The sequence below is a fragment of the Epinephelus moara genome, chromosome 13 (assembly GCF_006386435.1).
Source record: "Epinephelus moara isolate mb chromosome 13, YSFRI_EMoa_1.0, whole genome shotgun sequence".
Lineage (NCBI taxonomy): Eukaryota > Metazoa > Chordata > Actinopteri > Perciformes > Serranidae > Epinephelus > Epinephelus moara.
The window spans coordinates 10,591,620-10,604,793 of NC_065518.1; the positions used below are offsets into that span (position 1 = coordinate 10,591,620).

At 38.3% G+C, this 13,174-nt stretch overlaps 1 protein-coding gene across 1 annotated transcript in view; it reads left to right on the top strand.

Moving 5' to 3' along the window:
* The first annotated feature begins 5,425 nt into the window (after positions 1 to 5,425).
* Positions 5,426 to 13,174, top strand: part of LOC126400229 (5-hydroxytryptamine receptor 3A-like) — a 13,636-nt gene continuing 5,887 nt past the window's right edge. Inside the window, exons 1-5 of the mRNA XM_050060789.1 lie at positions 5,426 to 5,611; positions 7,331 to 7,375; positions 7,514 to 7,623; positions 10,732 to 10,901; positions 11,103 to 11,263. Of these exons, the coding sequence (XP_049916746.1) occupies positions 5,426 to 5,611; positions 7,331 to 7,375; positions 7,514 to 7,623; positions 10,732 to 10,901; positions 11,103 to 11,263 (672 nt within the window). The remainder of the gene's footprint in view (positions 5,612 to 7,330; positions 7,376 to 7,513; positions 7,624 to 10,731; positions 10,902 to 11,102; positions 11,264 to 13,174) is intronic.

Below are 13,174 nucleotides of genomic sequence, written 5' to 3' on the forward strand. Positions count from 1 at the left end.
TAAGGTGAAATAATTAAATCTGATAGCCATAAAATAAACCCTTAGTACTGCTGAATTATTCTTTTTTCAGAGACCTCCAGGACCAGTGGCTCCCTCTACTTTGCAACTCTATCAAGAGTCAGTCAGTCAGTCACACTCCCTTCACACACAGCTCATCCATTAAACTACTTGGGAAAATTTAACAGCCACAACAGTGGTAGCAAGAAGCTTGTGGTCTGATGGCAGAATTGATTTGCTCACAGGCGGCTAAGTGTCGAGGATGTTGGCAGGGATGGACATTAAATTTGCCCGGCCCTCTCCAATATAAGGCAGCAATATTATTACTGCAACACACATTTCCAGTCAACACAGAGAAGACAGGGACGCTCATTAACTCTGCAGACCTCTCACAGTCATGAAGCTTGCAGATTTCCTCTTACTGCTCTTCCTCACAGGTAAGCTGGAACAGTTCTGTATGATGCATGCAGCTGTGACATTTCTGTTGTCACCCCAATACAATGGAGGTGAATGGAGCATAAAAAACTATATAATAATTCTACAAGCAATATCCCTTTCAAAAAGTTTTCACAGTGTGATATGTGGATAATTCAGAGTTACAAGTACACTGTTCCTGGGAAGAGCGGTTGCTGCAAAATGTTTTCATTGTCGCTTTACTATGAACTATCTGCAGATGCACTTAATCATGCTGTGTATGAAGGCAGGAGATGTGTGTTCATGAAAATAATATTAGATCTAAAGAGCTGTTTACACTTTTCTTTTTTTAGATGGAAGTACCTCCAGTTACTCAGAGCACACAGAGCTTGATGATCAACAGAAGTCAAATCAGAGTTTTGGGGAAGGTATGTACAGAAAAAAATTCACAGTAATTATATATGTGAATAGTTATATTTATAGCAGTTATTAAGGAATCTCAACACCTAAAACCAACCAGAGCAAAGCAGGAGAATATATATTTAATGAAGTTGGTTTGCTGATCCTTTTTGTTTTTAAAATCACATTTAAGGTTGTTTAAAGATTACAGATAAGATTTGAAAAATGTGTTTTGAGAGTATTTTGCTAACAGTTTAACAAAACTGTAAACTGCCATAGTTGAATCAGGATAAGACGTGTATACTCTTTTCTGTCAGGTGGAAATACCTCCGTTAACTCAAATGATTATGTCGACTATACAGACAACAACAAAGGTATGTTCGGGTAAAAAACAATCGACAAGTGCACAGTGATTGTATGTTTTCATTTTTATTCTTGTAGCCTTAATTATATAAGTCTTTAAACTTAAGACATTTTTTAAATTGTGATGTGTAACAGATGGATCTCAAATGGCGAGTCCTGTGTAAGTATAAATCAGCACCCTCTATAATCTAACCCTTGGGGGTTTCCCCCAGTAGAAATTTATGGAAACTCACTATAGTGGGGCGGCATAGCTAAACTATCGTTCATTTTGTGATGAAAGCACAAAATTTGGTACATGTGTTGGTGGATATATTTCAAACAAATCTGGATATTGGAGCATTGCAAAAACACACCCTAGTTGCCATAGCAACCATTTATTCAATAAAATTAGTCAAAATATTTAAACGATTCATTACAATATTTTAAAAATGTAATTATGTATTAAATTAAGAAAAATACAGTAAGACACACTCACAGTTCACATTAAATTAAGAACAAGCGCAAATTCGCAGTAGCTGCGACCTCATACATGCATGCATTCACACGACATGCATACACACAACCTCAAGAAAAGCAAAATTTTCATTTTTAAATGCTTAGTATAGCGCCACCTATGAATGAATCCTGGTCTTTTTTTCTGGCATAGTTACTCATGGTCTCTACTTGCAGTATGCAAATTTCGAACTTTTTTGGTCAAGTACTTTTTGAATTATTCAAGAAAAGCTTTTTGGACCGACCGACCAACCGACCAACCAACCAACCAAAAATGGCTGCCATTGGTTACTGGCGTGGAATGGTTTGGCTATCCTATAAGTGCTGTTTCATGTTTTAGTGCCACAAATATAATTTAGAGGGATATTAAAGTGGAAGAAGCTTTATAAAAATGTAATAGAACAGAACAAGAGCTTTTTAAAATGTTTTATTAGCTTCTCATTCACAGTTTACGGCCTCCTCTTTGGCTTGTCTTCCTGTGTTGCTCCTTAAAAAGCAAAAAATGAAAATATTTTAATCATTTGCCAGATTAGTGGGGCAGCATAGCTCAATATTTTTCTAGAATCGTTCAATTTTGTGATAAAAGCACCAAATTTAGCAGATGTGTTGACAAATATATTTAGAACAAATCTGGATATTGGGGCATCAGAAACTTGCCCCCTGGTGGCCACAGCAGGCAACTGAATCCTACCTGCCCATGGACCCGTCCCGTTAATTGGATCCACTCCAAAATGTAATGGCTTCTAAGTTGGACCATGCTACATGCCTCCACCAAGTTATGTGAAAATTGGTTGGAAAGTTTTCACATAATCCTCATCCAAAAAATGAATGGAGGTGAATGGGCGGGCACGTGTGGGCGGCACATGGACACGCCCCCTGAGTTGGATCAACACCAAAATTTAATGTATTTAAAGTTGGCATGTGTTACATCCCTCCACCGAATTTTGTGAAAATCGGTCAGGCAGTTTTTGTATAATTCTGCTAACAAACTAATAAATTGGGCGGCATAGCTAAAAAAAACAGCACTGCTGTACTGAGTTTTTCCGTGGAAAGAGCTTCCTTCTTGCGTCATCTACCTTGGTGCAGGTGCTGGTTCTGTCAAAGAGAAGTATGACAAACTTCTCAATAATGCTCATTGCATCATCTGGGATGTCCTTTGGTCCACTTGCCAGCGTCAGTAGTGCATCTGTCAGTTCTTTCCATGTCCAGCAAAGCTGGATGTGATGTCACAGCCTGTCAAAGCATAGAACATTGGAAGGGCACATGACATCTCTGGTCCGAGACATGTAGCCATTTGGTGGGCTGCAAGATAGCGAAAGCTCTTGCCTGTTCTGAATGAAACATATTTTTCACTTTAAACTGGTCTCTAAATTATATTTGTGGTGCTGAAAACATGGTAACAGCAGCTTGGGGGGGTGACCAAGGTGTTCTATTCCAGTATATTAAGCTATAAATGTACCAAATTTGGTGCTTTTATCGCAAAAATGATTTTTTTTTTTAGCTATGCCGCCCAATTTATTAGTTTGTTAGCAGAATTATACAAAAACTGCTTGACCGATTTTCACAAAATTCGGTGGAGGGATGTAACACATGCCAACTTTAAATACATTAAATTTTGGTGTTGATCCAACTCAGGGGGCGCGTCCACGGGGCGCCCACACGTGCCTGCCCATTCACCTCCATTCATTTTTTGGATGAGGATTATGTGAAAACTTTCCAACTGATTTTCACAAAACTTGGTGGAGGCATGTAGCATAGTCCAACTTAGAAGCCATTACATTTTGGAGTGGATCCAATCCACGGGACGGGTCCATGGGCAGGTAGGATTCAATTGCCTGCTGTGGCCACCAGGGGGCGAGTTTCTGATGCCCCAATATCCAGATTTGTTCTAAATATATTTGTCAACACATCTGCCAAATTTGGTGCTTTTATCACAAAATTGAATGATTCTAGAAAAATATTGAGCTATGCTGCCCCACTAATCTGGCAAATGATTAAAATATTTTCATTTCTTGCTTTTTAAGGAGCAACACAGGAAGACAAGCCAAAGAGGAGGCCGTAAACTGTGAATGAGAAGCTAATAAAACGTTTTTAAAAGCTCTTGCTCTGTTCTATTACATTTTTATAAAGCTTTTTCCAATTTAATATGCCTCTAAATTATATTTGTGGCACTAAAAACATGAAACAGCAGCTATAGGATTATAGCCAAACCATTCCATGCCAGTAACCAATGGCAGCCATTTTTGGTTGGTTGGTTGGTTGGTCGGTCGGTCCACAAAGCTTTTCTTGAATAATTCAAAAAGTACTTGACCAAAAATGTTCGAAATTTGCATACTGCAAGTAGAGACCATGAGTAACTATGCCAGAAAAAATGACCAGGATTCATTCATAGGTGGCGCTATACTAAGCATTTAAAAATGAAAATTTTGCTTTTCTTGAGGTTGTGTGGATGCATGTTGTGTGGATGCATGCATGTATGAGGTCGCAGCTATTGCGAATTTGCGCTTGTTCTTAATTTTATGTGAACTGTGAGTGTGTCTAACTGTATTTTTCTTAGTTTAATACATATTTACATTTTTTAAATATTGTAATGAATCGTTTAAATATTTTGATTAATTTTATTGAATAAATGGTTGTTACGGCAACTAGGGTGTGTTTTTGCGATGCCCCAATATCCAGATTTGTTTGAAATATATCCACCAACACATGTACCAAATTTTGTGCTTTCATCACAAAATGAACGATTGTTGTGATATATTGAGCTAAGCCACCCCACTACTAGCTAAACTGACCATTTAGAGCATTTTGAAACAAAAATCTTACATCAGATGTTCTCAAAGTTTTGATGACTCAGTGCAATTTTTCGGGAATCAGCATATGATTGAGGACCACACAGGAAAAGTGCACACACATTTTTTATTACAGCTTTTAAAAAAAACAACAAAAAAAAAAATAATAATTACATTTTTATGACATATTGTACAAAGATATTTTGTAAGATAATGTGTTATTACTTTTTTTTTTTTTTTTACAGCGTATTATACTATATTTTTATGACATATGATACTATGATTTTTTTATTTCATTTTTATGACATACTATCAACATCAATTGTGATGTACTACATAATGCTCATATTACATTCTAGTTGTCCACTTCTTAGCTTAATACATTTGAAAGTAATGAAATGGAGACAGTATGGTGTTTGACATTGATTATACCCACAGCAGTCGAGCCACAGCTTCTGCTGGTAATAGTGAGGTGTCAAGTTTATTCATGACAACATCTCTATTTTTGGTCATTTTGGGGCTTCTGTTTGATTTTAAACAAAGTCTTGTCTTTCGGAATATGAAACCTTCATTACCAAATTCAGACAATGAACACAATTTTAAAGATTGTAAAGACATGATGACAAGTTGTGAACACTTTTGAACCGCACTCTCATCCCACTCCTAAACATAGCCTAGACTCAAATGCTTAAAAATGCTCACAATTATCCATTAGTAGTGGACTGATGACAGAAAGCCCTGCAGTTCTGCCAACACCCATCTCATAATGACCACAAACACTGGATACTACTGTAGATTTTTGTGAGCTGGTGCTTTCCAAGGTTTAATGATGAATCCAGAAGCAGTGGCTACCTGCAGAGACTACTAGTAATTTCTGCTCAATTACATGTGATTTCTTAGGTTACAATTAAAAAAAGGAGTGCGGAAGTCTGCATTCCTCTTCCTTTTAAGAGAAAAGTCCTTGATAGAGGATGTGTGTTGATATTTCTGCTGTAGATAAGGTGGACTCTCAGGTTACCTGCAGTTATCAGGATGTTGTAAACCACCTGAACCTGACCAAAAACAAGGATCTGTACACCACTACTCGACCTGTTACAGACTACAAACAGACTACAATGATACACATCCAAATGTCGATCTATGGTATCCTAGATGTGGTAAGTTTCAAATGCTTTACATTTTCTGTCAAATTTTCCTTTTTAATGATGATGATCATTTCCACTGTCAAGGATTGGGTTCATTGATCTTTCTTGTTCAAAGAGTTCATCACATTCTGTGGAAATGAAAGCCATGTAAGGACAAAATGATTGAACAATACTTTTGTATTCTGAAAGTTCAGTTTGTATCGTGTCCACACTAGTACATACTGGCTCCAGGAAATGGCCATATACGAGCACTATAATACTGGCATTCTGCTTTCATATGTTAGCAAACTAATTGGCCGCCATATGAATTAAGTACTGTGGGTGGTGACTGACTGATGAAGGTCCCTCGGGGGCTTGCCCTGCTGAAACCATCTAGTGCTACTAATCTGTATACTCAACTCAACTTGGCTGTAGCCAACCATCTCTCTTACAGACTCACCCTCGACACCTCTCGTACCTGCCGTACCACCGCATATCAACTTAATGCCCTGCAGTTTTGTGGCCTGAAAGGCGCACAACATCAAATACTGGAAAACATAGACATTGCAGATGCTGTGTATATATAAGAATTTGACTCCGAAGAAAAAATCCAGCTTAATAGTCTTATCAGTTTAATGCAGTCATATCCCAAATTGGGTTTACACAGTTGTGTGTCCTTATTCATTCCAACTTTTCTGGCAGAAGTTACACCGCCATCTAGCTGACACCTACCACCAACATGTAGAGAGCATGATTGTCTGTAATCATTTTTGTTTTAGATTTAAGGTGTATTAACTGGACACTTGTTTAAAAGTCTGATGTTTGTGAACATACATTTTATATTAAAGCAACTAAAACAAACTTTTATTTTGTTTATTTTCGTGGGTTTCCGACAAAGTGTTTCCGTGAGCAACACCACCTCCTGTCATAAAGATCTTAATCTGGCTAGCACCATTTCCTTTTTTAAACACAGCTGTTTGCAAGATGCATAGCAATGAGGTCATGTATCTATTTGAGGCTATGTAAGATTATTAACTGTTGTAAGACGGTGGTGGACAAAGTAAAAACTTGCTTCTAACATAAATTTATATTTATTGATATAAAACCAAGTCTTGCAATGTAGCATATTTCATAAATAAAATATTACATATTACATACCAGTCTAGGAGGAAAAAAGCCGATTCAGGATTAGTTTTGATTCTTTTTTAAAACCCACAATTCTTTACATCTGTTGAGTGTCCAACAAGTGTGGACTTGTGTTTTTGCCTGCGCTCAAGCACCATGCTTTTTATGTTATTTTTGTTCTTAAGTCAATTCTTTTCTCTTTCCTTGCTGATCTTACTCCAGTATCAGCCCTAACCACAAAATATAACGTCCAAAAAAAAAAAAAAAAAATCAATGTGTTTCCTTTTAACTGGCTAATGTACTTACTGTGAAATGTTGTGTTTAAAAATGTAATCATAGGCTCCTCCAGTCTGTGTGATGTGAATTATGTTGTTTGACTTGAAAGGCATTAAGGCAAACTATTAAAAAATAGCCACTGTTCTTGCTGATGGTCTCATTTGCTTATGTAGATCATATAGTATCATCAGTATTAAAGTCACACTTTTTTGTAACCAGTCAAAAACTCCTTGTAGCTGCATTAAAAACTCCCATAGTGTTACGCTTTTGACAGTTCTGCTGTGTGCATGGTCAGAATATAACTGTGCTGCTAGAAGGCTTTTCACCCATACTGTATTTCTTTGCTCATAGAGAGAGATCGACCAGACCTTTGTTACCAACATTTGGGTTTATATGGTAAGTTTTTTTTTTCTGAGGAAATTTTTTAATTAAAAAAAAAAATCATTCTCACCTGTTCATCATTAGTGGAAAATAAAATTGTTTGCAGCAAAGTGCATTGTATCACTCCCCTCCTTCCCTTGTTTTCCTATGTAGGGCTGGAAAAATGGACGCATTCATTGGAATCCACTTAAATTTTGTGGAATTCAAGAAATAACAGTTCCAAAAGATTTATTATGGAGGCCAGATCTAACTATTGAAGAGGTGTAAGTTTTAACATGTTTTCACACTCATAAATCCACATAAACTTACTAGAGCATCACTTAACTGTTTGGAAATGACACAAAAACAGAAGCACTCAGATGCCAAAACATAAATGCAAAAGGTTTAAATATGCTGACTATATGCAATATTTATTACATTACGTTGTTGTTGTGTTTAGCTTCTAGTGGACATGCTAAGGTTTGAATACATGGTAATACTGTACTCTATTTCCAGCAAATTACAGTGTACTTATTATGTACACTGAGAATCAATAGAACTCTTAAAGGGTGCATGCATCAGGGAGGTTAGGGATTAAGGGGGTTACAACTTTGTTGGGGGACTTAAAAATCAAAGGGTACTTAAATGTTGCTACTAGACAACAAGGCAGGAAAAGTGGGAAAACAGGGTAACTATGCTAATAACTTTTTTTTTTTTTTTTTAGCTATGCATGCAGCATGTCTCTGGATAGCAAAAGCACATGGGAGAAGTTTGCCTAAAGGGCAATTCTGTAACCTAACCAAGAAATCCTGTTCTTGAAAAAAACCTGCAGGAGAACTGCCCCCAGCAGCATGTTAATGCCGGTCTGCCAGAAACTCAGTCCACCACTTATGTCCAGACTGAAATATCTCAGCAACTGTTTGGTGGATTATTATGCAGTCAGGTACAAATATTCATGGTCCCTGGAGAATTAATTCTACTGACAATGGTGATCCCCTGACTTTTTCTCTAGCAGCACCATGAGGTTGACATTAAGGTTTCAAGTGAAATGTCTTGGCAACTATTGAATTTGGGACAGACATTCATGTTTCCCCCAGGATGAATTGTAATCAATTTGCTCACCTCGTGACTTTTCATGTAGAGCCACCATAAGGTAAAACAGAAAAGCATACTCACCACCAATTTACTTAGTTCCACTTGGATAGGGAGGTCCTGTGTTCATAGTGGGGGTGTACCCTAAGTCAAATATGTTATTCAGGAAAGCAAATCATGTAGTGGAAACCAATATGTCCTCTACCCGGCACTGCTTGTTATTGTTCACTTTCACTGTTATTCACTGCAGCCTAGCTCTCAGCACATGTGGACCACTCAAAACTCGCAGCACAGAACTCTTCTAAGTGGTAGATGAGACCAGAAAGTTAGAGCCTGCAGCAGACACAAAGTTTACAAACTGACTTTTTAAACAAAGGAGAACAAAGCTGAATAAGCGCGATACTGATGACTCTGTATGGCAAAAGAACAACCAGTATCCTCTGTCCTGCAACATTGAAATACAGCACAGTGAAGACTATACTAAAACCACAATTCTTTCCAGCCTTCCTTATCCCCCATGATGGCCCCCAGCTAACAAAAGCAGTACACCATAGTGTCTGTTTTCCCCCTCCATTCATGGACTGTTAACATAACAACTGGGCCTATTTAACCATAGCACATTAACGGTGCAAGCTGATTTTATGTTGTTCAGTGAATTCTATTGTGATTTCTTTGTAGTCAGGTTATTGGGTTATTGGATTTGCTTAAGCTAAGTTGGTGTTAGTAAGTTAATGCTTCACACAGACCCAGGGTTCTGCATGCAACTAAACATTATGTAAACTAACCCGGCATCTTTATACAACATAGATCACAAACATATATACCAAATTTGGCTACCTGAAACAACTACACTCAGAGAGGGATTTCAGGGTTTCCACTTTACATGTTTCAATTGTTCTATTATTAATCTACTGATCACATATTGACGCATAACCTTAGCAATCTTTGATTTGACCATCTTCTTGTTGTTTCTTGTGAATAAATACTTTTGGAACATAAATGCTGTGGATTTTTATATTGCACAAAGGGAATATTTTCAACCTCTGCCATGTCAAGAACTCCAAAATCTTTCAATCTTTACTATTGCTATGCTAATTTTGATATTGTTATTATTTTAATTATCAGAGTTCCAAATTTAGGTCATTTTGTATCTTTTATGGGACTGAATTAATTAATCAGCCATTATTTGTATTATTTTATCGTTGTTAATAATGATTTTGATAATCATAATCATTTCTGATAACCATTTACGTACTTTCAATCATAAGTTCCCAACACTGTGTCAGCCATTATGTATTTTCAGATCAATTCATATCATTTTGGATGACCACGAGGTAAAATAATTTAGTTTATCACAGGTTATTGAAAAAATAGGGGAACTGTCTTATCTAGGATGAGGCGTCATGTGCAGAAGTGTTTTGACAAAAGCCCCCAACTGAATTTCTTTCAAAATGAAGCTTAAAACCTGTTGTTTTTAGCCATATGTTTTCAATTCCTCCATTTAAAAACTTAGTCAAAAGATTGAAAAAATAATAATGTAATATTTTACCTTGTATATTAGTCAGTATTAATCTGCTTCAAATGAAACATGCAGCCATAGGTTTCATAGAACTTTAACTTAGTGTTCACTAACACTACCAAGCATTTCATGGTTATTTAAACAGACAGCAACAAGGTGGTTGGTGGGTTCAGCCATTCGATTAAACATAATTCTGAGAAGAAGAAGAAAAAAAAAAAGAATTACAAAAGACAGAGAAATGAAAAGTACAGCATGAGGATGTGAAAATATACTTCCTAATTAATTATATGCCAATATTAAATGAATTTAATGCTTTGCAGGCCCAACAATTGCAATGCCAGTGAATATTAGCTTAGAAAATACAATATTTGCCTGATTACACATAACTTTTGGTGTAAACCGTACCCACTTCTGGTCACAGATCATTTTATTGGTTGCATAGACACACATACAGAAAATTACGTCTTTGTACATCCAGACACTGTGCCTGGGGCAGGAGTGTGACGCCGGTTGATACTCTTCTGATAGTTATTGGAGGTACAAAAGTGAACTGCATGCTGTTGCAGCAGGATTGAGGGATGAATCCCTGAACTGACAGAACACTGGCCTCTCGTTCTAGTGGTAGATCACAGGAAATTAAAGAGTTTGACTAAAATAGTCAATTGAATCTATTGTGGGTTATGTAGATTCATACTTTGTGGTATAATGGATCATACGCTATGTGAAATTCAGGTAGAGGCTTAATGCTTTTGCCATAATATCTGCATTTGTTTTCTTACAGGACAGAGAAAGACAAGTCCCCCCCAACTCCTTTTCTCACCGTTAAATGGCACGGTCTTGTTGAATTTAGGAATGATCTGGTGCTGGTCAGCTCTTGCAGGATGCAAATTTTCAAATTCCCTTTCGACATTCAGAGCTGCAACCTTTCTTTCAAGTCTGGTGTATACTCTGGTGAGCCCGTAACCTGCTATGTTTAAAAGTTTCTAGGCATTCATCTAAATGTGTATATTTTGTGTTGGAATTAATATGTGTGCTGTAATCACTTTTGACAGTTTATGGTCACATGAACACACCAACACATACATACACTCCTTCTTTGTTGAGCTGATAAGAAACCTCAAAGTTTTATTTTTTATTTCATTTTTACTTCAGATAAAGAAATAAAGTTTGCAGCAGAGTCCAATGCAACAAAGAACACACAGTGGTCTCTTGAAGTGATGCGGACCCAGTATGAGTGGCTCTTCATTGGCATGACTGTCAAAGAGAAAACCATCAACAATTTTAGCTGCAATCAAAGCATGATTGTTTACACTGTAAGTATTAAATGGGTTATACTGCTAAAACTTTCTTTTTTTCCAACAAAAATGTACATGTAGACAGATTAATATTTCAGTTGCTACTTTTACTAAAACCTGCAATAACACATTATCCTTTTTCGGCCAGTTGCAAGAAGCTGGAACAAAAGTTTCTTATTTACTTATCCAACAGTTATGAAGCAACATATCATTCCTTTGCTGACCTTTGTTCCTTGGTGACCTCCAGCTCCATCCAACCAGGAACCAGCAAAGCTGAAATGTAGCACATTTACAGCACGGCAACAACACTCAAGCCCTTGCAGATGCCCTGGGCTGTTATAACCAAAACAGTAAAGTTGCAGCTGGACCTCAAAGCAATGACCTGAACCTTGCGATAAAGCTCCACAAAGCCAAGAAAAGCTGCACCCTCTGGAATTAATTCTCTATAGGTTCATCAAGCAACACTACTCATGATGCCACATTGTTTTTATATAATCATGTATAAATGATACATTGCTGTTATATACTGCTCAAAAAACCTAAGGCAACAGTTAAATCACACATCAGAGCTTGACAAACAAATTATTGAAGTTGAAAATCTTTACTGATGTTTATTGTATAATTTGTTGAGAACAAAATAACGTAATAGTGGTCAGTGGAAACCAACCTCACTCAGTGAGGGCTAAATCCAAAAATGTTACTGAAAATCAAAGTAAAAAATTTAAATTACAGGCTGATCCAAATTGCATGAATTTTATCACGGCAACTGATAATGTGACTCAGTATTGTGTACGGCCCCCATGTGCCTGTATGCACTCAGACAATGTGTGGACATGCTCCTGATGAGTCAGCGGATGGTGTCCTGGGGGATCTCCTCCCAGACCTGGATCAGGGCATCAGTGAGCTCCTGGACAGTCTGTGGCAGTACTTGGCGGTGTCGGATACATCGACACACAACATCCCACAGGTGCTAAATTGGATTTAGGTCAGGGGAACGAGAGGGCCAGTCAATGGCTTCATCATCCAGGAACTGCCTACACAATCTGGCCACATGAGGCTGGGCATTGTCCCGCACCAGGAGGAACCCAGGGCCCACTACACCAGCGTAAGGTCTGACATTCTCTTTCAGAATTTCATTCTGGTACCTAACAGCAGTCAAGGTACACCTTGCTATTACATGGAAGTCTGTGTGACCCTCCCAGGATATGCCTCCCCAGACCATCACTAACCCATCGCCAAACTGGTCATGCTGGATGATGTTACAGGCAGCATAACATTCACCGTGGTGTCTCCAGACTCTTTCACGCCTGTCACATGTACTCGGTGTAAACCTGCTCTCATCTGTGAAGAGAACGGGGCGCCAATGGCGGACCTGCCAATTCTGGTGTTCTCTGGTGAATGCCAAATGAGCTGCATGGTGCTGGGTGTTCTGCTGTGAGCACAGGTCCCACTAGAGGACGTTGGGACCTCATGCCACCCACACCATCAGGATGGTCAGAAACATGCACACCAGTAGCCTGCTCAAGGCCATTTTGTAGGGCTCTGGCAGTGCTCCTCCTGTTCCTCCTTGGACAAAGGAGCAGATGCGGTCCTGCTGCTGGGTTGATGCCCTACTACGGCCCTGTCCACCTCTCCTTGTGTAACGGATAGTCTCCTGGTATCTTCTCCATGTTCTTAAGACTGTGCTGGTAGGCACAGCAAAGCTTGCGACAGCACTCATGGATGTGCCATCCTGGAGGAGCTGGACTAGTCTCGCCACCAAACAATCAGAGATCTCCGCCTTCTGATAGTCTGGGGACACTCCTTTCTAAAGTGTGTTTAACACACCGGCGAAAACGGCCGGCAACAAAGCAACGCCTCTTGCATTTTTGAAAAGGACACGCCTTCTCGGAAATGTGCGCTCCCCCTTTTCTCGTCCGCAAGGAAACA